General features: G+C 41.4%; 1 protein-coding gene across 6 annotated transcripts in view; it reads right to left on the minus strand.

The window, feature by feature from the left end:
- The window catches only part of trps1 (trichorhinophalangeal syndrome I), a 171,739-nt gene that overhangs the window by 82,580 nt on the left and 61,566 nt on the right, over positions 1–27,593 (minus strand). For all 6 annotated transcript variants that reach the window (XM_061664806.1, XM_061664807.1, XM_061664805.1 and 3 more), the window contains exon 2: positions 19,403–19,852. In XM_061664806.1, the coding sequence (XP_061520790.1) occupies positions 19,403–19,415 (13 nt within the window). In that variant the 5' untranslated portion in view covers positions 19,416–19,852. The remainder of the gene's footprint in view (positions 1–19,402; positions 19,853–27,593) is intronic.

Genomic DNA, 27,593 nt, shown 5'->3' on the forward strand with positions numbered 1-27,593 from the left:
CAAAAGGAAGAGAGGATGTGGTGGCACTTAGGTCCAATCACTTCCTGGCACATGTGTTTTGTAGAATACAAACAAACACATGGATACAAAAATGCATGAGAAGGACACAGAGACAGTTCAGAAAGCCCCGGAGGCCTAAGTTTGAGCTTTCATTTCCTCTGTCCTTCACCAAAAAAAAAAACAACAATAAAAAAACGGCAAAAATGTTGAAAAACATGCAGACATGCATGCACGCCAAGAGCTGATGATTATAAAGAACTCTGACCCCGCCTACGGGAACTAAACAGCACACGGATAGCGTGGTGTAAAAATGAATAAATAAATAAGGTGATGAAAATCAATGATAGTAACAGTTATGACAATCCAAGACACAAAAACATGGTGTAAGTCCTTTTTAAAAAATGCATGCATGCAAGTTACAAGATACTGTATAACCGATATTATATACATTTCAGAACAGAAAAGAGACTGATTTTGACCCCGAAATCTGAGGACAAAGAGTGAAAAAAAATTTAATTCCTGTTCATTTCATTTTTCTGGAACGGCAATTAATTTTCCTCGGTCATTTTGTCAGATGTGCACTTGTTTTAGTCAATGATTTGTTAACTTTGACGAGGGGTAAGCATTTATTTTGTTTTTATTTGTTTTTATGTTTATTCGGATAGGAAAATCTTAACTACTCATAGATGTTACAGTAAGAATTGGGGGTCCTCCTGATAGACGATATTCCAAGGTTACGAATGGCGCGCAATAAACTAGTTTGCGTAGAAACAGGTGGTCACGCAGCACAGGTCACGCACCACAAGACACTCTCAGTTTCCGCCATACTTACTGTTTATCATTTGATAGTTTTATATTTATGGCATAGAAGTGTTCGTCATACAAATATTGACTGTAATTATGACTTTACTACTGAATTTGACAAAGGCATTAGTTTTCAAGTGTGGCTGACCACAGTGTGAACACTGTTGCAATGTTGCAGATGTAACGGCCGATCAAAAATGCACAAGCTTTCGCTCAAAAAAAGTTGCCGGGTTTTAAGCATAAGCGAGACCCAGCTGCCCAATTAACTATATTTATAATTTCATATGTACCTGTGGCTATAAAGCAAAGCAAGTAGTGTCTGTGGCCAAAATACAAAGGTGCAGTCAGTGAATGGGGTGATCGATCATTGCCAACAGCCTCTCAAAATATCCAGTCCCTCATTACTGTCGTCCGTATCTGGTCTTTGTGTCAATTCGCTTCTACCTTGTCAATCCCACCACGTTTTTGTGGTTCAATAAAACATAATACGGTACAGAATGTTGCATATGTAGCCTCTAACCCCAATACATGGTCACAGTTTTACCATTGCGCCGCGTCGGTAGATCTGCAGTACTCAATCGTTTGCCGTGCAGCAAAAGTCGTCAACTGTACATTTTTTCACGATGGTCGACTTAAGTCACGTTCGACCACCTTGCTCGGTATGCAGCAGGACTTCAGACAAATTTGAGTTACGTCGTTGCTATAGTAACGGAACTCTTGTAAACAGAGAACCCCCAGCAATGGCTTTCAAATACAGGGCCATAAACTGGGGACCACATCATCAACATTTTGCATGATTTCATGTATTCTCTCCAGCTGACTGACTGGACATCTCCTCACCTTGTATAATGACACTTGGATGAATCATGTTACCTCCCTGCTCATTTAAAATAGGTGTGGAGTCATAATGAAGACAAAGGTAAGGCAATCTTTGATGGAAAAGGAATGCAATCTGTTGTTCTCACGCCCGTCTTAACTGCTGGTACGCCCTTAGATATGAACAAACAAAATCGCGCACACACAGATCTGGCACACAAATGCACAAGATTACACTGCTGAGATCAGCAGTTACTGCACCCTTAATCTTTTCATCGACTATCTTTTGTTGACAACCTCTCCCCTCTGCCTTTTATTCCTCGCCCTGATCCTCCTCTGATTTATGCCGCTGATGAATCACACACACACAAAAAATGAGATGATAAGATGGGTGTGCTGGTTGAGGCTTCCCCTTTTGTCATGTTTTGGATAACTGACAACCGGATGCGTCATCGGTGAGCAAGCCATCACCCGACAGTCTTGGCTGTATCGTTTCTAATATACACGGGTGTCGATTGCAGAATGAAATAAATAAATAAAATTTAAAAAACACGACTAATCCCGCTGTCAATCACTCGCTAGCCGTCTGATTTGTTTGCATGCCATCATGCAACCGCAAAGCAAGCCGCAACAGTTCAGATGTGCAGGTGAAAGGAGGGAGCTAAACATGCATCCTTGCTGCAGGTTTACAGACAATAAAACATTTCACCTGAGGGTTCCCATCATGGTTCAGAGTTTTACAGTCATTGTTGACGGAGGTAACAATCTCTTGTAAATAAGACTCACCAAACCTGCATTTCAGCATTTGGTGTCTCACCGCTAATTACAAAATCTCTAAAAAACACAGAAGATGACTGTGCCATGTGAGAGTAGCGGAAGATTAAACAGTCAGATAAAAGGGACAGGGAAGACAAAGATTCAACAGAAGGAAGGGGAGATGTGAATTCATTGCCTTAAAAGCAGATGGGAGTCAAACAGTGTGATAACAATCAGACTACACGTGGACACCGAGGGCCCATGACTTTCTCTTGCTCTCTTTCTCTCTCAGGCAGATAAGCAGATAGCGAGTGTCAAATTCCGGGCCCATCACGCACTGGTGTGACACTCCACAGATCCCTGGAGCAGAGTTCTCCTTTTTGTCTCGTTTTGGATGGACGGGGATGTCAAAGGGTCAGGATCGTCTGAGTAGGGTCAGGATGACAAATCGAGTCCTCAATCTGAGGCTGAGGGTGCAGCCTGCAAACCTTCCAAAGAGGAAAGAGAATTACACTACCCGCTGACATTTACAGTTTTATTATACGATGTTCCTGCTTTACAACTTCTACCTCTGCATTTTAGCAGAACTAGTGTAGCACCTAACTTTAAAGGGACTTAAAGAAAATTGAGCAGAGTGGCATTGATTTTTGTTGGATGTGTAGATTCAATTTACTGTATATTATCTGACAAGTGGCACATACGCAAATGCAATGAATTCTGCAGCTCGGTGATAAAGTGTTGCCTCCACTAGTGAAAATACAAATCAATGCTTTGAATTTCTTTATGGATGCTAATATTTTTTTCTTCACAATCTACTATTGTCTCCTGCTTCAGCAAGTGGAAGCCCCCCACCTTGATGGTGTGGTTTTATCCTACATGCACCTATAATCTCCCAGGCGGTGCTATTCTATAGCACAGACGAGACAGAAAAGAAATCTTGAGTGCTAAAGTCCCCAAAGTTCCATGCGTCACCTCACCACAAAACACTGTGGTGGCAAATGATCTGCCTCCCCTCCCTGTGTCTATGTGGCACTCTCTTTTACTCCCTCTGTCCTATTATGGACATAGCAACAGTGTTGATGTCAGTACGACAGAGGCTTGATTCACCGGCTGTCCCCATCTGAATGTGCACGGGTGCGTGCTAGTTAGCAGATAAGGGCCATATATAAACAGCACTTGAAAGTAGAAATGTAAATGTTTGGACGTGGCTGCAGAACACGGGACTGCATTGAGATACCGCTGTGAGCAAAGAGAGAGCCAGAGATGAGATGAGAGTTCACGCCGGGAGAAGACACAGGAGGCCGCAGTCGGATCCCTCTCGTTAATCAAGTCCTGAGGAATTTGTTATCGCGAAAATCCACAGTGTATAAGCGGGGATGGTGCAAGTTTGGCGAGGTCAGAGGAGATGGATGTTGCTCTTTTGTGTAGCACAATGGAAATCAAGTGAAAACCTAATGACATAAAAATAATAAATTAAAAAAACAGCGATGCCGCTATCAGTATGAAAAAAAAAACTTTTCTGGAGAGTAAAGGAGGAATGAAGTAAATGATTAAAAATCAGTTTTCTTCAGTTATTACAGATGGCGGTTGAAAACTATCACACTGTCTGTCCTTTCCGCTCTGACATTACTTTACAAAGCAGAGAAGAGCCGAAAAGTCGTTACTAATTTTCTGAGTAATTTTACTGTTGTAGCACATTTTTGATTTTTTACGTTTACATTTACCAATGTAACTGCGGCTCATGTTCAATTGAAAAAGGTTGTTTGTTACTTACCCAAACATTTCAAAATAATATATTTTAGAGTTGTAATTGCAATACCGTGATTATGCAATATTTTTGCTCACGGATATCATACTAGACTTTACACCGATTTTATCGGGCTGATCAGTATCGGCTGATATTTAGCATTTTACCTTTATGCTGATCGGCGTAATGTCATAATTCGCCGATCCGATCAATGACGTCCGCAAAAGACATTTACTCCGCGTCGCCATCGTGCACAGTATATTTGAATCCAAAAGCTACTTTATTTTTAGCCTTGTCGTGCGTCTTTTGACGTAGTTTTGGAAATATCTGACGGCCAATAATAAAAAAAAAAAAAAAAAAAAAAAAAAAAATGTCGGCAGTGTGGGACAGACAACACGTGATGCCCAGATCAGACTACAAGACAAATTTGCTCTATGTCAGACTACTACAATAAAATCTTGTATCCCAATACCACCGCATCCCATTTTTTACGATCATTGGGCTTTATCTTGTCAGCTCAAATGCAACCGGATACACTCGTTACCGTGGCGATGACAACACGAGTGGAGCGCACTGACTTTGTATTATAAGGTCAAAATGGGAGGAAACGTGTGTTGGTGGTCACCGGTGCGCAGGACAGGAGAATGTTCGTTTAAGGCTTGCTTGAGGTATGTTCCCCTACTTTTAATACGATACAGCTCGCAAGCAGGCAACAAAACGTTATGTAGTCGAGCAAGCTAATGGTACCACGAACGGTTGGGCTTCAAATGTAGGTATGCACTTTTTTTCAATGATATGGCAATTTATTACAAATTTTGCTGACCACCAAACTATGGCCAATAGGGTTTGAGAACCACTGGTTATTTTGGCCACAAGACAGAGTGTTTTCCCATATGTGTGTGCTGTTAGAATGCAGAGGCATAACGGGAGAAGATTATTGGCTGAACCATGAACACGACGTTTGATTTGACTTTTACACTTGGCTGAAAGATGTATTACAAGTGCATCAAACGCCCCAGGCGATCGGGTTTTGCCTGAAGCGCAGCTACGGTTTTCTCCTTTTTAATCAACGGGCAATAAGCACAATTGACTTGCTGCCTCCTTGCTCTTCATTTGCATGGGAGATCCAATCAGATGTGTTACAACCAGGCGTGAATTAAAGTCCATGGGGGTTCGCAGAGAAACTCTAGGCCTTGTACGGCTTTACCTGACTTGATCCGACAGGCGGCGCTAGATCATTTGACTTGACTTAGTTGGCTGCAGGATTTTAGTGTTGCATTTATTTCCATGCATCCCTATGGACCAGTGTTTGCTAACTGGTGCTTGGGGCTGGTTCCTTAGCTCTTGAGCAAGGCAATGGATCCCCAGCAACATAGGCAATGGGCAGCCCTTCGTGCAAGTCGACAGTCTTTTTTGTTGTTTCCGGATAAAAAGCTTGGAAAATCAGGAGATATATGCTTTTCATTTTGTAATGAGAGTGTTTAATAATTGTTCCCCCTCCAAGGGCCTAATAAAGAATTTCTTCTGTGATCATGTTAACCTGAAGACTAAAACCACTTTTTTTGTATTTTTTTTTTTTGTATTTTTTTTTTAAAGGGGGTGAGGGGTGCAGTCCATTGCGGAAACTTGATGGAGCCACCAAAACGAGAGGTTGTTCTCCCAACAGATGTTGTACATTAAATGGAACATGTTGAAACTAGACCAAAACGAGCAGCCATTAGAAACAAAAAAGGCCTTTCTTGGAGCTGTTACAATACAAATTGAGTTAGTCAGCCACTTCTGTAAGGATTTTGCATCTAAACACCCGCTTTTGCGTGCCTTTGTTTGACCTAATAGTCTGAGTTTGATAATCACTCAAGTAAGAAGTAAATCTATGACTGGTATCTTGACTTCTATACATGTTACGGACAAAGCAATAAGAACCAATTAAGCAAACCAGGTTTTTGGACTATTTGTCTTACGAATCAAAGTTCTAAGAAGGCTTTGTAAATGTTAGACAGGTTTCTTGTGGGTGTGTATGGATCTGCTTATATCTGTCAACACATGACGATCAACGAGGCATGCGTTCAAGTGATTCTGCATGTGTGAGACGTTGATTGTTCACAGGTCTCGGGAAAAGCGACCACTGCCCCGACTGTTACGCCAAAATAAACCGAAAGTCACAAGGAAAATGGACACAAAGAAAACACGGGGAAAGTATGTGCGGGGGGGGTGTACCAAAGTGATAATTTCGGAACAAGCCAAAAACAAGTAAGAAAGACTATCAAGCTGGATAAACTGGGCTTGAAAATACATATTCAGCAAGTGTTGGAAATTAGGGGTCGGAATTTCAAAGTAACTGGAGAGATGATATTTAGATATTGTTGCCAAGGATATCAATATTCTCACTATGGGTGTAATGGTACATGTATATATATTCAGATCTGTCTGTCTGGCAGAGAGCGTATGGGTTCCCACACAGAATATATTAGGTAAGGGACAGAAGTGTAACTCCCTTTTGCTCTTGCCATATGCTACTCCATAAAGAAACAGTGCTGTTTAGCCTCAGATTAGTGGACACCATGGCATGGATAGCGATCATGCTTTTAGCAGATTGTCACACTTTGCACTAGCACGAAAAAAGTATCCAGAAAGCCATCCACTTTCTTTTGCGTTGGTCTTCATTAGGGTCACAAGTGGGCTGCAGCCTACTAAGCTGACAATGGGCGAGAGGCGGGGTACACCATCGACTGGTCACCAGCCAATTGCAAGGGCCACATATTTCAATTTCAATTTATTTAGGATAGCCCCCTCAGATGCAGCACATCGTGTTCGAGGGGGTCCTAATGTAAATACAGAAAATAATAATATACATTGAGAAACAACCATTCTTGCTCAACAGCCATCGACAATAAGAGTCTTCAATGAACCTAACTTGCATATCTTTGTGATGTGGAAGCAAATCGGAGCACCTGCAGAAAAGCTGTGAAAGCACAAGAAGAACATGCAAATAAACCGGCTTGTCCCGGTCACCACAGCCAGTCACACGCATGGCTTGTTTGGCATAGTTTTTACAATGGTGGGTGATCTTCCTTAGGACTGGCCGCGCTTGGGTATTGGGGAACTGGCTGTTACTGCCTATGAAAGCCGTACTAAAACATTGGTTTTCATCTGTCATTTATCTAAGCAGGGATGAATTGAAAGTACTGAAATGCACATTATATTTATTCACGTCATTCAGTCATTCATTTTCCATACCGCTTATCCTCACAGGGTGACAGGCGTGCTGGAGGCTATCCCAGTTGACTCTGTGCGAGAGGCGGGGTACACCCTGAACTGGTATAAACAAACAACCATTTGCACTCACTTTCATACTTACAGACAATTTAGAGTCTTCAATTAACCTACCATGCATGTTTTTGGAATGTGGGTGGAAAAGTATCTAGAGAAATCCCACACAGGCACGGGGAGAACATGCAAACTCCACACAGGCGGGGCTGGGATTTGAACCCCGGTCCTGAGAACTATGAGGCAGATGTGCTCGGCAGTTGTCCCCGTGCCGCCCCTGTTCATATCATATGACTAATATTTTGTAGCACTCCTATTGGACAACAAAATCATCAACGAGTTCTCCTTCTGCTGTTGTGGACTGTATAAAAAACTGAGGTGTGACAGTGACGGTGTGAAATCCAGCATTATGATTTCTTTAGGTGGTGAGTGGAAGTGAGTGAGGTAGCATCTGACATCATCGCTCTGAGTGCAGCTTTTTTTTTTTTTTCCCCCCTCCTCAAGACGTTTTTGTTTTTACAGCTTCAACTCTGGGCAGACCCAACCGCTGTGTGCGCGCGCGCACACACACACAAACCCCTAAAGAGGCCTTTTTCCACATAGGGCCATATGGTGCAGACAGGCGCACGGAAACAATTCTCCAAAAACAACACACACACTGCATTTAGAAACCTGTCATCCAGATAAACACACAACCACACATACACACACACACACACACACACACACACACACACACACACACACACTCACACACAGTTAAAATCTGCTGAATGAATTGCTGCCTTGTTCGGTGGTGCGCTAATGGCAAGGAACCTGCCATAGAGATTACCACACTCGCACACTCACATTCTGCATTAGTTATTCTAGGGCAACTATCCATTGGTACCAAATTTAATATTCCAATAGAGGCCTATACGCACGCTCATAAAGACAGCTGATCTTTAGCTTGTACTGGCATGATTACATCTTTAATATACCAGAGTAAGGTAATAAAAAACTAAAATCCGCAGTGAATGACTGGCTGGCTGTGGTGTGGCTCTTCAAAGCAGATATGTGTTTCCATGCTATTTTCCAAACTAGCAATCCAAACTTCCAGTAACTTCCACCACCCGGCTCTGGCAGGCAGTGGAATAGCGGGGAGTACGCAGCCGCCACATTCAACAACATGGCAACGCGTTCGGTCATTTGTGTAGCTGGACGCCCGGATTAAGGAACCGTGTGGAATTGATTAATCGCGTCTTGAGGCAAAATGGATTGCACTGCTAGTTTTGTAACCCAAAGAACAACAATATGATGACAGCAAAGTGCTACAGCCACACAGACCTCGTCATTATTCTGCTGCAGACAACGCTGGCATGGAAACAGGAGTTTAGAACATTCACAAGGATTCTACCAACCTTACAGGCTGACAGAAAGTGAATATATTGAATTTACCCGGGCTTGCCAAGTCAGTATCTCTTCAGTATTCAACCATAATTACATTTGCTGGACTGACTTTTGATAGAGTGTGTTCATTAAAAATAACTAGCTGATCATTTTATGGATCCACCATAGTCGATACGGGAAATCAGATCCAACGCCTATCCCTGGGTACTTACTTTGTGTTTGTTTGTTTGTTTGTTTAGGGTGGATAAAAACAAGCCAAAATTTATATAGAAGAAAAAACTGTTTCTTTGGCTTTTTCCCGTGTACTCCTGTTTCCTCCCGCATAAAAAAACAATGCATGTTAAGCTCATTGAAGACTTAATTGTTCATAGGTGTGAATGTGAGAGTGATGGTTGTTTGTCTTTTATGTCCCTTGAGATAGCCTGGCAACTAGTCCAGGCTGTACCACGTCTCACGCCTGAAGTCAGCTGGGAGAGGCTCACCTGCGACCCTAACGAGGATAAAAGAAAAATTAATGTATCTCCTGTCTGTTTTTATCATTCAAACAAGTTTGGATACTTTAGGTGACGGCTTACCACGGCTAATGGAAGCACCATCCCTTCACCACCGTTTTTATTGTATGTGATGCCTGCAAACTTTCCTTGACTCTCATGCATCCCTGTTTATTTTATTCATTTATTTATTTATTTTTCGGCTGGCCCTGCCTCCAATAAAACAAATAGAGTGAGAAAATGAAAAAAATATGCAATAAAACCCAACAGCACTCGTGTATTTGAAAGCTCTATGCCAAACGCCTTCAATAATGTCAGGACACAAGGGGAGACGGTATGAAAAAATGCTCATGTGTAACTAATATGGCTTAAATGTTTAACTCCTTTAGGAAAACCAACAGTCTCTGCAACGCTGTGGCGCTGACTTTGCAAAAATTTCCTCCCAGACGCGCTTGCAGCAGCTGTATGGCTCACTGGCATATGGATTAAATAAATACAGGGTGCGGGGAGCTTGTTAACACTTGTTCGCTTGGCCACGGCACGCGGCGGTAGCCAGAAAGCGAAAAAATAAATAAATAAAAAAAGACAAAACACCCCGTGGCAGCACACATACAAGCAGGTGAGGGAGTGTAGCTCGGCTTATCACGGAAGCGAGTCGCAACACATAATGTAATTGCTTGGGAGGCAAACGCAGCATGCAAGAGCAGGCTAAGGGAGCAGAGTTGACGCTGAACCATGAGTCGGGTTTGTTCGCCCGTTGGCTATGTGGCTGGTTTCGAGCCTAATCTGATTAAGGCATTTCAGGCCCAGCCCGGCTGGAAACAGGCGGAGACAAATGGAGCGGGCCTCGGAAATCTCGGTTGGACCCACTGGCCCCGCTTCATCTTGTTACCTTTTTTATCCAATTAATGGATGTTCCTAAAGGGGAGTCAGGGAGAAATCTCACCAACATTAGCTCGGCCAACACGTGTCAGTCATATGTGATCACTTTGACTATTTTTACACGGTAAAGACCTAGTAATAAGAGTACAGTGGACCACCACATATTTGTGATTGTTTGTGGTACGAATTCACCTATTCACAGATTTATTTATTTTTTTAAACCTATCCGCCATTATTTGCAGAAAAACCCGCCAATTCGTGGTTTTCTGTACAGTAGCAAAAAAGTTAAAATTATTTGCTTCTTTTTTGTATGTATTATACATGATGTAAATTATTGATTTGGAGTCTCTTTCACTGAGACAATGAACAGTTACTTTCGCAAGCCAAAATAACGAGTTGTCCACTCAACCAAACTTGCCTCAAGAAAGCAGAAGGCTGTTGTGTGTGTGTAGGCGGTGTATACACGTACACGTACACACACACACACACACAAACATACACACACACACAATCCCAACTCTAACAGCAGTTGTGTTAGATTTGTGACTGACAGTCAGCGGCTATATAAGATGGCGGCACCCATGTTTGCTGCAGCTGCTTTGGCTCACGTAATTTTGCCAAACTACAACTAATCACGGGCATCGAAACCAACCTCAGCCAACAAACCAGTGCCGTTTTCCACCATCACAGGTGGCCCAAGGAGCGTCGGCACCATTGTTACAACTCCTGTGCTTATGAGTATGAGTAATTCTACAGTAATTCTTCATTGACGTGCACGTACAGCTACTTTATACAGTGGGGCAAAAGAAGTATTTAGTCAGTCACCAATTCTGCAAGTTCTCCCACTTAAAAAGATGAGAGAGGCCTGTAATTTTCATCATAGGTGTACCTCAGCTATGAGAGACAAAATGAGAACAAAAACATCCACAAAATCACGTCTGATTTTTTTAAAGAATTTATTAGCAAATTATGCTTGAAAATGACTATTTGGTCACCTAGAAACAAGTAAGATCTCTGGCTCTCACAGACCTGTAACTTCTTCAAGAGGGTCCTCTGTCCTCCACTCATTACCTGTATTAATGGCACCTGTTTGAACTCGTTATCAGTATAAAAGACACCTGTCCACAACCACAACCAGTCACACTCCAAACTCCACTATGGCCAAGACCAAAGAGCGGTCAAAGGACACCAGAAACAAAATTGTAGACCTCCACCGGGCTGGGAAGACTGAATCTGCAATAGTTAAGCAGCTTGGTGTGAAGAAATCAACTGTGGGAGCAATTATTAGAAAATGGAAGACATGCAAAACCACTGATAATCTCCCTCGATCTGGGGCTCCACGCAAGATCTCACCCCATGGGGTCAAAATGATCACAAGAACGGTGAGCAAAAATCCCAGAACCACACGGGGGGACCTAGTGAATGACCTGCAGAGAGCTGGGACCAAAGTAACAAAGGCTACCATCAGTAAGACACTACGCCGCCAGGGTCTCAAATCCTGAAGTGCCAGACTTGTCCCTCTGCTTAAGCCAGTACATGTCTAGGCCCGTCTGAAGTTTGTTAGCGAGCATTTGAATGATCCAGTAGAGGATTGGGAGAATGCCATATGGTCAGATGAAACCAAAATAGAACTTTTGGGTAAAAACTCAAATTGTCATGTTTGGAGGAGCAACAATGCCGAGTTGCATCCAAAGAACACCATATCTACTGTGAAGCATGGGGTGGAAACATCATGCTTTGGGGCTGTTTTTCTGCAAAGGGACAAGGGCGACTGATCTCTGTAAAGGAAAGAATGAATGGGGCCATGTATTGTGAGATTTTTAGTGAAAACTTCCTTCCATCAGCAAGGGCATTGAAAATGAAACGTGGCTGGGTCTTTCAGCATGACAATGATCCCAAACACATTGCCCGAGCAACGAAGGAGTGGCTTCGTAAGAAGCATGTCAAGGTCCTGGAGTGGCCTAGCCAGTCTCCAGATCTCAACCCCATATAAAATCTTTGGAGGCAGTTAAAAGTCTGTGTTGCCCAGCGACAGCCACAAAACATCACTGCTCTAGAGGAGATCTGCAAGGAGGAATGAACCAAAATACCAGCAACAGTGTGTGAAAATCTCATGAAGACTTACACAAAACATTTGACCTCTGTCATTGCCAACAAAGGGTATATAACAAAATGTAGCGTGTATGGGGTGACATAAGAATTGTGCTTAATTTAGAAGGAAACGATGAGTTGGAAGCGGCGCCTGCGTCACTTCCGGGTTATCGTAATTTTAAATTACAGCATTATAAATCAAGATATCTGATATATATGAGGGGCACCACGTCATATTTTTACAAGTTTAACTTGAGGCGAAATGACGACAAACCTTTATAATTGGTCTCTTATCGGAAGGTGGCTACAGTTTAGAAACGTTGAGTTCTAGACTTTCTAGAGGTTTCGTTCCGAACCCAAACACATACATAATCAATGCAAGTGGTGAATTTAATAGAAAATTTAATTAAAAAATTGGGTTTCTACAGGATAAAAACAGATAAACATAAAACAAACAAGGTACAGACGAACATTGGCGAAGCAAGGGATTTGTGATGTGAAATGAGCAGAATGGGCGTGTAGTGAATGTGTATGGCTGAGGACTCCTGGTCTCGTTAATATAAACCCAAATATGCACTCATCCGTACTTTTAGTAGACCGCAATGTTGGACTTAAGTGTCTGGAACACGTTTGAGGCAGGCGAGTCAGGCTCCCGAGTGTTCGGCCGGTCCGGTCCGTACCGGGAAAAGGTGGATTCGACGGAAGGGAACAAGGAGGAAAAGCAGGAGGCCAACGAGTTCCCAGGCAGGACGTCTCTCAGGTGTCTCTTTTTGCTAGACGTTTGGAGCCGTCCGCCTCCGTCCCCTCGGACTGAGTTCGGGCCCCCAAGTAGGGTGGCTCGGAGCGCTTGCAGGAAGCTGCAGCCGGGGATCAACCAATGTGTCCTTGCCACCTCGGGTGAGGTGGCCGTCCTGCCTGGCCCAGTCGTCGGCGAGGTGGAAACGAAAACTTCTCCACCAAAACTCCCAAAAGCTTTTTTTTTTTTTTTTTTTTTAATCCCAGCTCTGGTCCCTTTTATGCCCGGAGCGGGTCAACAAGGAGGGTTTACCCCCCACCTCCTTTTCTACCACCTTTGCGAACACCGAGGGGCTGAACTACCCTTTCGCGTTATTTTTCCATTTTAGGATTATTTTGTGATTAAAAACCAGTGGAATAAAAAATTCATTATTGAATTTAAGATAACGAGACCATCTCCTCACCCTGCATTGTTCCACGCTCATCATCTTTCATACCTGTAATGAATGTTTCAAATTTTTTGTGGTGTGGAGAACATTACATCTGGTTCATTTAACAACATATTCGACGTTAGACATTCAAGCTTGCAGGAATAGTCACTAGTGGCGTTCATGTAAAGTTCTTACAATATTAACTCCCAGTCGAGTCACAGACTGTCTTATGAAACCATGTCTGTAGTGTCGTTCCGTCGTCCGTGGGTGTCGTTGCCTGTTCCAACTCCCAAGTGCCATTACTCAGCAGGGTGGAGGCACCTTTATTGTTGCAATCCTTCAACTGGTAGGGAGTTAATTTAGCGTCCGGGGGCAAACTCAGCATCCATGGGTCTCCGCTTTGAAGGGCCAGTCAGCCGTGATTCACTTAGCGTTGGCATGGGAAAGCAAATGTCCGTGTCTTGTTGAAGATAGTTTATGGTTTTGATCCGTTTAGAGTCTGCGTGTGACTGGAGACTCCTCGGCGGGGAGCGGCGGTAGTGCGAGGCTGGGGTGCTGGGTGGCATCTTTTGCGTGGCATGTCCGCTACGAAAGTATTGAGATGAACTTTTGTTATTTCCCAATTACTTATTTTCCACCATAATTTGCTAATCGTTTGCATGTTCTCCCCATGCCTGCGTGGGTTTTCTCCGGGCACTCCGGTTTCCTCCCACATCCCAAAAACATGCAAGGTAGGTAAATTGCCAACTCTAAATTGTGAGTGCGAATGGTTGTTTGTTTATGTGTGCCCTGCAATTGGCTGGCAACCAGTTCATGGTGTACCCCGCCTCCTGCCCGATGATAGCTGGGATAGGCTCCAGCACGCCCGCGACCCTAGTGAGGAGAAGCGGCTCAGAAAATGGATGGATGGATGGATGGATGAATTTGTTTATAAATTCTTTAAAAATCAGATGTGATTTTCAGGATTTTTTTTCTCATCGGTGAGGTATGCCTATGATGAACATTACAGGCCTCTCTCATCTTTTTAAGTGGGAGAACTTGCACAATTGGTGGCTGACTAAATACTTTTTTGCCCCACTATATTGTATGCTTAGCTTGTAAGCTGTTTACTACACTGTATTTCTAAGGGTACAGCAATGTTTGAAGATGTTTGTAAACGTTTAAAATCATGTTGGGATCATAGTTTGTCATATATTTATGGTTTAAACTATTAATATAGGTAATGATCACTTTAAGCAGAGCAGTCAATTATTCATGAAATGGAAAGTTCGGGCTTGGTCCCTATCCCCTGCAAATAGCGGAGGTTCACTGTACGCGCAGACCTGTAAAACTTGAAAACACTGCAACATGCATGCCAGGACGGTAGTTTTGAATTGTGTAAAGAAACAAAAAAAACTTGGTTGTTCGGTTCAGGGTACAGTCATACCAACAATAAGGCCAAACTTGAGCACTTCCCCTCTGTTCAAATCAAAGTCAACAAAGGCCTGATTCTCAGATGTCTCTGAAAGATTATCTTGAGCGATTATCCTATGGTGAGGGATGTGTTGGGTGGGCGAAAATCACTCTCATCTGCTTAGAAAACGGTAAGGCTTGACAATCGTAAATGTTAAACCTGTTCAATATTCACCGACCTGACGATGCTGCCCTCTCACAGGTCTATCTTGGTAATACGACAAGACATCTGGTTTGGTGGGAGGAGATTGACGATTGAGGGTGCGGAGATACGGTAATTTGTATGATGTCGTGTGATGGTCATCTCGAGTACACCACACGCTATAAGACCAGTAGGAACATAGGGAGACTGTTTTCTTCATTGTGTGGGTTCTCTCAAGTTTTAAAAATCACTTAAAATTTTAACAAACCAGTATGTGTGTACCGCGCTTAAGCTAGGAGTAGAAAGGAATATATTTAATAACTGTCCTCTGGTTTGTGCTGCAGCTGAGGATGAATATCATCAAGTGGATAGTAGATGTGGTTTTGAGAGCATGTTCAAAGAATAATCATAAAATAGGAGCTTTGCAGGTTGCCAAACAATAAAAGGTAATAGAATCTTGATAACGCTATATGGCCTCATCGAACAAACAGCTAATCACAAGGTCACGTTTCTAGCTAAACATTTCCATACACTTCACAAACATGTCGGACTGGCTGCATTTAAAAAAAAAAAAAAAAAAAAAAAAAAAGGTAAACTAATGCTTTATATGAGCTCTTGTCCCCTAATTACCAACAAGATAGATGTCCCACCAACCACAAACTGCACAAATGGCCAAGGAAAACTCACGGTAATGGTGACCACAATGCAACTGCGCTGTGCTCACTCCATGTGAGTGACTTCATCAATTATGAAATCACACGCAGACTTCACAATACGCCAAACGCACATCTGTCATCTCGGCGCTTGATTGTTCCCACGTCCTTTAAACAAGTCGATCATAAGCAAACTAACAAATGAAGTCATTAATTGCGGTGACGTCTGGCGACGACGCCTTTATCCGTCTTTGCCTGTATAATTTAGACGCCTCCGTCAGGAAAATAATTGTTGTTTCTGGGACAAAGATTTTAAAAAATAGTTTACTCAGAGATTGAGCGTGGAGGTGAGCGTGGTGAGGGTTAATGGCCTTGCTACAGAATGATGCATTGGCACTTCTTCCATACACACATTATGCAGCACTGAAGAAACACGGTTGTTTTTTGCACTATATTGACGGCAAATGGTAACTTACAGTGGGCGCTCCAAAGTCGAACACTTTAATGGGGACATTTAATGGAAAATTGACTTTAATAGCCTGTTTACAAATAGTTGGGTACCTGGAGTGCCTGCCCATCCATTAGGTGGGAAATCATACAACAAAGTTAATCCTTTAGCTGTTTTGAATATACCTGGATTGTGAAGAGTGTGCATAATTTACATAATACCGCCCCCCGCAACGTTTCCCCGCTCATGACTTTAAAGCTAGGCTGGGTGAATATCAGACATTTTCAAGCAAAAGCTGCACAACACGGACGGAGACATTGTCAAAAATGAATGCTAAGCAGAGCTGCAATGTTGGAAGTAAATAAAAGTGGCACATATTTGTCAACGCAGTGGTGGTGGGGAAGCCAATTTTATACGTACATTGGAATGCACCTTAGTCTATCAATAAGCTACACTAACACAGCGGTACATTTATAACTGCAAACATTTACGCGGGAATTTTAACTGGGCATGCAAACTGTTCCATGAGCAAAACCTGCATTTGTGAGGATTTATTATGATAAATTGGGTTTGCCATAATAGAACTGTTTTTAACTTTGTCCTCAACAAAATAGGAAGTCTTTCAAAGGTCCAATTTTGAACAACTGTTTCTAAAATGTTAACAGTTGGTATGCTATCTTATAGCGAAATGGCAACATGCGTAGAGGAAGCGCTAAGGAAGATAATTATTCTATTTTTCTATACTGGTTGAAAACTGACTAAATTAGATCATTCATCTTCCGTTCCGCTTATCCCCACTAGGGTCGCGGCCGTGCTGGAACCTATCCCAGGTATCTTCGGGCGAGAGGCGGGGTACAGCCTGAACTGGTCGCCAGCCAATCGCAGGGCACATATAAACAAACAACCATTTGCACTCACATTCACACCTACGTACACAGAGTCCTCAATTAACCTATCCTGCATGTTTTTGGGATGTGGGAGGAAACCAGAGTACCCAGAGAAAACCCACACAGGGACGGGGAGACCATGGAAACTCCACACAGGTGGGGCCGGGTTTTGAACCCCGATCCTCAGAACTGTGAGGCGGATGTGGTAACCAGTCGTCCACCGTGCCGCCTAAACTAGATCAATTAAATAAAATTAAAATAAAGTATAAAAGTGTAAATGTTTAATTTTGGTTGAGAAAAGAGCAAAAAAATAACGTGGTCATTTGAAGAGTTGATGGACTTTTCCTCCAAGGGAAATAAAATGTATAAAATACCTTGTATGTGACAAAAGTTTTTCTCTGAGAAGACAACCTATATAAATCACAGAATTTTAGGCAACAAGAGGGAATTGTGTGGTCAGGGTGACGAGGTAATCACAATTTTTTTTTTTTTCCTGGTGACTTACGCTAAATTCCAATAAAATCCATTCTCCCCCCCTAATAGAACGCAATACACACTCACTGAAATTGGCATTTTGGATGACTATCCACTCCCTCTTTTAATTGACACAGATGGGTGAGCTTACATTTTGAGAAAGAAAGATAGTATACACCAAGATAAGGATCGGAAATGTGTCAACATAATGAGACAAGAAATGAGTGAAGTTTACCGTATGCCAGAGCAGGTTGCCTGGGAGAAAGGGACTAATTTGGGAACAAAGATTTTTTTTTTTCTTTAAATTGTTCAGATCCAACTGTGGCTGATACCCATCTTTTGGTACCTCATTTGTGAGGTAACCTTTTATGTTACGGCCTTATTCCAAAATGGATTAAATTCATTTTTATCCTGTAATTTTTTTTCAAATTTATTACAAATCACGTCCATAGGTATTAACAGACTTTGCTTAATACTTTCTTTGATGCAACTTGGGCAGCAATTAGTCTTGTGAATATGATACCATGAGCTTGGCACACGTTATCTTGGGGCAGTTTGGCACATACCTCTTTGAAGCACCTCTGAAGCTCCAATCGGCTAAATCGGTGCATGATGGAACGAATTGCAGTCCCACTCTGTATTTATGTTGTGTTTTACTGAGATGTAATGTAGGCAAAAACAATAAGCAGCACGCAAATATTCTCCAAGAGTCCCACAGAGATGACGCACTGATCATATCACCTTCCCATTACATCAGAAACGTGTATTTGATTGCGTATGTGTGTGTTTTGAATGATAGGTCATCTTCACTTTTAGACTCCATTGAATTTCCTCCACTTGGCATTCCTTTGTTTTTTCGAGAACGATACAAAAACATGTTCCAAATCTGACTCGTGCGGGCAACATCAAAGCTGTCGCAGTACCACAACACACAGGCACGCACATGCGAGCACGCGCATGTCGCGCATGCACATATGCACATGCATAGACAGTTACAGACGTAAACCACAGCTAAAAGCATCAAGCGGTTAAAAGCAACCCGCCCCGCTGAATAACATCACCGAGCAAAAGCCACCATACCACATAATGAAAAACATACAAACACACACGCACAGACACACACTCATGAGCTTAAAAGGCCTTGTGTCTATCCCATCCCATATGTTCAGGCTTGTCCTAATCATTTATCTAAACACACAATGACAGAAAAAGTCATCAAAAGTCTTGCTTTGAGTTGGTTTAGTTTTTTTGCTTTTAGGGCAGACCTCCAGCAAGGTTTTTAACTTTCATCCCAAAATGTAATAACATTGAGCGATGTTACTATCTATTCAATATGATGGGTGGATACGCACTGACAAATAAGCCAAAAAAAACAGATATTTCAAGAAATGGTCTTTTAAGGAATGCCAAATTAAAACTGAAAAAAAATTGTAAAAATTCTGAGTGGTATGAAATGTGTAAAAATAAAATAATTCCGACGACTACTACTACTAATAATAATAATTGTATTATTAATTGTATTATTATAACATAAATCATATATATATATATATATATATATATATAAAAGCTGCAACAATAAATTAATATAAATTTCAGTGATAATGAGATTTAAGAAATTACTCATATGCATGTAATTTCAATGTACTCACTGGGAAAAAGAATTAATTTCTATGACATGTTTATGAAATGTTAATGCTGAATATCAATATTCATACTGCAGTTATTATTAATGACCCTACTTTAATTAGATACATACACACGCAGACAGCAGATTATTTGTATATTAAATATTTTTCGGGATTAAAAACAAAGGGATTTTTCATATAATTTGAGTAATGGAGAATTTGTTTTTCTGTTTTTTTTTTAACAATCATTCATCAGATTACTATTTATGGTACTGTAGGAGTATTTAAAAATACATGGAAATTTCTTACCTCTGCTGGTCATCAGGTTATAAAAACAACATGCCTGATTCCGGGCCTGTGCATCGGTTCTGTTCAAGTGGCTCAGTTGGGCCCCGGAGGTTCCGCGCTGATAATACGAAGCAGGAGAGAGAAAAAAAAAAAAAAAAAAGCAGGAGTGGAGCTCACACAAAATCCAAGCGCTCCTTTCTCAGCAGGCCCACATAACTCCACTCAGGTCCATGGCGGCCAAACCTTGAGCTTTATTTTTATTTTTTGTTTTGGGTGGGGCTTTAGAAGGGTCTTAAACTCCACAAAGCATCCGTTCGGTCCGGTCCGCCACTGCTGTTGCTGTTAGACGTCGTAGCTCGGTGGAGCATTTTGTAGATCCGCGGGAGAGGTTTTAAAACAGGTGGCGGTCCAGTCTCAGTTCTGGTTTAGATCCTCATCAAAATTATTTTTAAAAAGGGCCACCTTAAGCACCTGGAACAAGGAAGAAAAATAAATAGGTTTAGGTTTTACATGCAGTGGTGTTTTACATCAGGCGTCTTGTCCAAATCTTACGGGAAACAATTTCCCCCAAGACTCTCAAATTGAGCGTCAGTGCGACGTAAGGAAAAATAGTTTTGTGCCACGGTGAAAATGCGACTGCAGCGTAGACGGATAGATCGAATCTATTCCACAAACGAGAGCCAGACGCCATCAAAATATGGCAGTCTGTGACATTCGAGGTAAATCAAAACTATTACGATAGATGGCCTAAATACGGCAGCTCGTGCACAAGCCATTAAATAAGGAAAACAGTTGCTCACGTTCAGTGGTGTAATGCCAAGGTTACATTCCTTTAAACAAATAGGCTAGGGCAATCCCAAAACCCATTGTCAAGTTCAAAGGAGACATTGTCACAATTTAAAACAGTTCCCAGGTGTCTAAACAACAGCTTTTGTCGAAATAGATATTATGATCATTAATATTTTTTCACTCAGAATTTGACACACAACACCTAATAATGACGACATGAAAAACATTTTGGGGGGATATTTACAACTTTACTGGAGGAAAAAAATAAATAAATAAATAAAATAAAATCACATTCACAGCCTTTGCCCAATACTTATCAATATAGCCTCAAGTACTTTTTAATATGATGCCAAAAGTGTTGTACAAGGGCAGCAGCTATTGAATATTTTTAGAATCGATTATTCTACAGATTAGTCTATTGATTAATTAGACAAAAATGTACAGTACTGTAAAAGTCTGACGGCCAATAAAGTTATTTAAAAAAAAAAAATAAAATCATGCCGGCTGTGTGGGACAGCCAACATGTCTGAGACAGACAACACGTAATGCCCGCGATCAGACGACAAGATAAATTTGCTCTCACGATTGCGACTGTAATAAAATCTGGTATTCCGATACCACCTCATCCCGTTTTTTACGATCATTGGGCTTTAACTTGTCAACTCAAATGCGACCAGATACACTCGTCACCGTTGCGACGACAACAAGACTGGATTGCGCCGACTGTATTCTAAGGACAAAATGGGGAAAAACGTGTGTTGGTGGTCACCGGTGCTCAGGACAGGAGAGGACGTTCATTTAAGGCTTGCTTGAGGTATGTTCTCATACTTTTAATACGATACGGCTCGCGAGTAGGCAACAAAAACATTATGTAGCCTAGCAAGCTAGCGCTAACGGTTGTACGTAAACATGCCGCCGTTCTGTTGAATGATACTGTAAAGTTTCGGTGTGGATGAAGTAATTTAATTACAACAAAGTAATTTAATTACAGTAAGTTAGCACCCATTATTTCTGTCATGTTATAATGTTGGTTTGACCTGACTGATTAGAATACACGATCTGACGAGAGCAGTGATTTCCAAACTTTAAGGAGCCAAGGAACATATTTTACAATTTAAAAATCTCACGGCACACCAACAAACAAAAATGTCAAAAAAAATGGATACATTAATTACTGTATGTACTTCCTGCCATCTAATAGAAGACCATTCATTTGTTCTGTCTGTCACTATGCTTCACTGGCATAAATAGATGAATAAAGATACATTATTTATTGTAAATATAATTTTTTGAGCAATTAAGTACACAAGTATATACAGTAAATGAACAGGTAATTTAAATAGACACATTGCTCCATCTTGTGATCGGATTGGTGATCGGTTTTCGTTTTTTTTTTCAACTCGTTGATCGCAAATCAGCCGCAAAAATCCTGATCATGTAAAGCCTAATTAATTACTGTATGTACTTCCTGCCATCTAATAGAAGAGCATTCATCTGTTCTATCTGTCATCTATGCCTCACTCCCATAAATAGAAGAACAAAGATACATTATTTCTTGTAAATAAATGACTTTTTTGAGCAATTAAGTAAAATTTGATAATTTCCCACAGCACACCTGAAGAGCCTAATGTGGCTGACACTGGTTGGGAATCACTGGACTAGATAGAAAACGAGGGCAGCGCCCATTCAAGACGGCAAGCGAGTCATTATGTGAAAACGGATATGGAGTGTTTTGGAGGAGAAACAGAAGATTGCCAGCAAAAACGTCAAGCGCATTATGAGTCATTACAGAAATTATGAGTCATTTTCAGACCTTCCCATGCCAAAGCAGCGCTGCGAGTGTGTTTTCGGGCCACAAAATGACACTGGAAGGTTATGAAGTTGAGATATCAGTGAGAACACAAGGCTCTGTTTTGTCTGATTTGTTTCAAACCTGTCCACCGAAAGAGCTGCTGTTACACACAAACACAATCCACATGCTTCCAGTTTTTGTAAGCTTAACCACAGAACAACTTTTTTGCGCAAAAAGAGAAGCATACAAATACATCTCAAGTATAAACGTCACAACTAAAGAGGCCAGTTTAGCCAATCAGAAGATGGAAGAAAGTCATTGGTGGAATAACTAGTTGAAAAGGATGAGTAATTTTCAGACCTTCCCATCTGAATTATGAATACCTCAATGTTTTTGGTAGAAGGTTGTGGGCACAATAATTGTGTTATTGTTATCAGGCAAACTGATCAGGCAAAATTGAACGCACACTATATAAACTTCACAATAAAGCCACACATCACACGTCATGGCCCCTAACCGTGTGGTCGCCTCGGTAACGAGCGCTCTAGTTTTTTGTTCATCTTCGGAGACATTATGTGACTTATTTCCACAAGGGAAGACTTGCTAAACATTATGGAGTCTACACCGGACTTTTTTTCACCAACTTTTACACATTCTTTCTCTGAGTTACTAATTGGTGGAGTAGCTGTGATCTATGGCGCATGGAGGCGACACCACAGGGGGAAAGCGAGCCGGAGTGCAGGTCAAGCTCCGGAAGAGAGGATTCCGAATGCCGCTCACATCGATTCACCTTGCAAATCTACGTTCTCTACCCAATAAAATGGACGAGTTCCATCTTCTCTTCTCACAATGACCAGTAAAGATGTTCACGGAGACATAGCTATGTGAACGCCCTCCCCGATGGCGCCGTAATGCTTCCGGGCTTCCAACTACACAGAGCGGACTGCGCCACGTAGCTATCGGGGAAAACAAAAGGCGGCACAATATGCTTCTATATCAACGGAAAATGGTGTACTGTCATCTCTGAGCAATACACGCACTGCAGCCCGGACTTGGGGGAGTCGCTGTTTTTGAGCTGTAAGCCATTCTACTTGCCACGGGAGTTGGCTTCTTTCAACCTCATTATTATTGGACACTAACAAAGCTCAACTCAACCACGAACTCCTTAAATACATACAAGCAGTACATTGACTGTCCTACCAGGGAAAACAACAGTCTAAACCATTGCTATACCACGCTAAAGGACACATACCGTGCTATCCCCCGTGCAGCTCCGGGCTCGTCTGATCAGTGCTTAATTCACTTAATACCAACGCAGAGGCACAAACTTAAATGTGAGAAGCCTATGCTGAAAACAGTGAAGAAGTGGACCAATGACGATTTAGACTGCACAGACGAGAGTCTTTGAAAGTTCAACTTGCAAACTGCTTGAATATTCGTACAATGTCACATCCTATATCAGTTTCTGTGAAGATGTGTGTGTACCTACAAAGAAATTTCACACATTCAATAACAACAAGCTGTGGTTCACTGCCAAAGCAACTTCCCCAGGCTAATGATGATGCCTATAGAAGTGGGGACAGAGCCCTGTACAATCGTGCTAGAAATCAAAAGTGCAAAAGTGTCCTTTGGGGGAATGTTTTTGTGTGATACCGCCGATAGAGAATTTGGTCAAAAATGCCTTCAAATTAAGATTTAAAAAAGTATTGTTATTTTTCCAACATATCCTCTCGACTCTTTGTGCTTTTCTGCTACTCCGGGAACTGCTTCTCGGATTAGCTGACAAGTTTCAGTCTAAATATTCACCAAAATGTTGGTACGGGCCGAAATTCCAAGGGGTTCTCCAAGTCCACACATCACAATTACTGTGACATTTCAAAGGACGTCACTTGCCATAAAAAGTCGACTGGGCGCAAATCCAACATAATTGGTGAGAAATGCAGTGTGGGCAATATAATAGGTTGTGTACTTTAGTAATCAATAGTTATCTCTTGAATTCATTTGTTATGGAGGATTTTAGAGGCCTTTGAAGAGCTCATTCTGTATTTTTGAGAAAATTCCACAAAGATTGAAGCCACTTGTCATGTTGCTAAATTGCGGCAAAATGAAGAAAAACAAACTTAAAATTATATCTTAAGAAAACTTACTTTAGCCATTCAAAGTCTAAATGACAGTCATAGGTGGAAAAGGCAAAAAACAGTTAATACAAATTAAGGAGAAGACAACCTCGTAAAAAGAAAATCTTTGCCAATCACAAACTGGAAGAGAGTCACGTGGGAAAGGCTAAATAACAACTAAGCTGAAAATCAGTAATTTTCAGACCTTCCCATCCGAACTATGAATATGTTTTAGGTGGAATGTTATTGGTGCAATAGCAATTAAGGCAAATGCAATTAGATTTCAAGAAGAAAACTTCACCGAAAATAAAATTAGACAATCTAGAGCAACGTCATATGTGGAAAGGATGCAACAACAATTAAAGGCAAACTGAGCTAATTGTATGGAGAAGCATACAATTAGCTCAGTATAAATTTCGCTAAAGCCTTTCCGTCAATCAGAAACTAGAAATTGATCTGAAAATGACATTTTTAGACCTTTCCGTTGTTGTCTTATCACTGAGTTTTGTCAGATTTATTTCAAGCCTATCTACTATAAGAGCTGCTGTGTGACGCTGTTTCATACAAATACACAAGCTTCCAATTATTGCAAGCTTGACCACAAAATAGCTTTAGCCATTAGTGTCTTTTATAAAAGAAAAATTGCAGCACTCACAACAGGAAAAATGAAGGGAAGGGGGGGGGGGGGTTATTTCCCGTTGAAAGTCTGAATATTTTCCCCGCAGAGCCCTTACTGGGTCTCGCGGCCCCTCATTCATTTACTCAATCACAGTGCCTCTGTTTTTCTCCTTATCCGCCTTCTCCACTGTGACTTATCTCCATCCTTTCCACTCGTGTTCCTCCATCGACTTTTCAAATCTCTTTCCATCACTGTCTTTCCCATCAATCCGTCACTGAGCTCCGTTTTCCAACTTGTGATGATTGCCCAGGACACAGACATACACACACACACACACATACATACAGATGTCTTCCCACCACAGTACAGCTAACTGCCTCCTGTGCTCCACAACCGTGTGTGGTCCAGTCCGACTATAGGCCGCTACATTGTCCCAGACAGGTTGGGCCACGCCACTAGCCGGCAGACGGGGTTGGGGGGGTTGACTTGAGGGGGCTGTTTGTTTTTCAGTTTCCAATTTGGTCCGGCCCGGAGGAACTCCACACTCCGCTCCGTCTCAAACGCACCATTCATGACGGCCTGACGCATGCGATTACATGCAAACACCCATTTGCCCGCGGACCCCTGCTCACGCGTGCAAAAAAAGCATCAAGGCATGTGTAGGTGCACAACACACATAATCCCAAAAGTACAGTTACCACCTTAACATTTAGTTGGCACGTGCTAATCTAGTCCACATGTAACCCAGAATTAAAAAATATATTTCATCCACAATGCAGGGAGCAGTAGTCTTTACCCATCCAAAGAACACAAAAATAAAAAATATTAGCGGGCTTTCAAGTCCATGTAAAAACAAGGGGTGGTAACAACTCTTAAATTGTTGGCCATTACAGCCAATCAGAAGCCAGTAAAGGGAAAAGGCGAAATAAGAAAAATTGGGAGGACAAATCGAGTAAATGATCGGTAAGATTTAAAACGATGTTGTGTCAATTAATTGCCTCACAATTCTGAGGTTCTGGGTTCAAATCTCAGGTTGGGCCTTCCTGTGAGTTCTCTCCCAAGGATTCCAGCTTTCTCTCACATTCAACATGCTTGTTGGGTTCACTGAAGACTCAAACTTGTCCATAGATGGTTATTTGTCTATATGTGCCTTATGATTGGCTGGCGATCAGTCCAGGGTGCATTATGCTTCTCACCTAGTCAGCTGGGATAAACAGCGCTACAGAGAATAAATGGATAATTATGGACAAGAAGTAATTAAGCTTGTTTTGTTTTGACGTCTAAAGAAAAATACAATGACAACATGTCAGCTATGGGAAGTTAAGCTACAGCCACACTATTACATCATAATAGGCAACATTATTCTTCTCAATATAGCTGTAGTCAAAACGGGATCTCAGAATATTCAGACAAAAGTCCCATTTCTCTAAAAAATATTTAGAAATAATTCAGTGATTGTTCATTTCTTCCCTTAGTCAACCAAGGATATCAAATGATTTCAATCCTGATTCTGAAAAAGAACAAACAAAAAACAACAACATGAAACTCTTTAGTTGTACATTCCCCATACATATGAACCATCAAATATTTCATTCGTTTCTGATTGGTATTATTATATAAATGAGAGTCACAAGTGAATCTTTTCTGGCTAATTGTTGGAGGCTTTGTTTTTAACCAATACAGTATACGCTGTTAACCAGAGGTGGATATATACAACTGTAGTTTACAATTCAATATATTTGGTGTGATGTAGAAACACGGCCTTCGACAAAAGAATGTTAAAATCGTCTGACAAATTGACAAGTTGAGCCTAATTTCACACTATAGATTATAAATTGTGTACTAACAAGACCAGTTCCTTCAGGAATGCTTGACATCAAAAGGATTATATCTTGAGTAGGCTTTACACGATCAGGATTTTTGGGGCCGATTACCAATCTGCAAGTTTAAAAAAAAAACGATAACCGATCACCGATCCGACCACAAGATGGAGCAATGTGTCTATTTACATGACTTGTTCATTTATTGTATATACTTGTGTACTGTATACTGTATCCATCCATCCATTTTCTGTACAGCTTATTCTCACAAGGGTTGCAGGCATTCCGTCTCAGCTCAAATTATTCTCTAGCATTTTAGACAAAAGTTAAAACACCAATGACCTTTAGGGGGCATTCAAGGATTGGCCACTGACATACGTTTAGGTCATATCAACATTACATGACAGAAATAATGGGTGCTAACTTAATGTAATTAAATTATTTTATTGCAATTAAATTACTTTAATAAATACTGTTAATGACACTTTCTCACTGTCCCAGCTATATGGACGGGTGTTGTCCAGAGTTTGATTCCGTTTGACTTTTTTGTATTTATTTTTTTTCCCCATGCTGCGTTGCTTTTTCCCCATGCTCCTTGTGTACATTCTTCAGGTCCTCGATCAAATTTGTTGTGTTTTTAGATGAAGTTCCGCACAACGTACTTCAGTTGTGCACAGACTGCAAATAACCTACGTGTTGTTTGTCTGAGACGCCGCAAAATAGCCCCACACCGGCGACGTGTTTTTTCACCGACACGATTGAAAAAACTTTAATGGCCGTCAGATAGTTACAGTACTGCGCAACAAGACACGTGACAAGGCTAAAAATACACTAGCTTTTGGAATCATACGCGACGAAGACATGGAGTTAAATGTCTTGTGCGGAGCCGATCGATGATGTCATTGATCGGATGGGCGACTTATGACATGAAAGCCAATCAGCATAAAATGCTAATTATCGGTCGATACCGATAACACTGATCAGATTGGCGTAAAGTCTAATCTTGAGGTGAACGACAATAAAGCGTTTAATGTATTATTAAACAAATTCCTTGTGTGTTTTTTGGACATACTTT

The sequence above is a fragment of the Phycodurus eques genome, chromosome 20, assembly GCF_024500275.1.
Source record: "Phycodurus eques isolate BA_2022a chromosome 20, UOR_Pequ_1.1, whole genome shotgun sequence".
In the NCBI taxonomy this organism is placed as follows: Eukaryota; Metazoa; Chordata; class Actinopteri; order Syngnathiformes; family Syngnathidae; genus Phycodurus; species Phycodurus eques.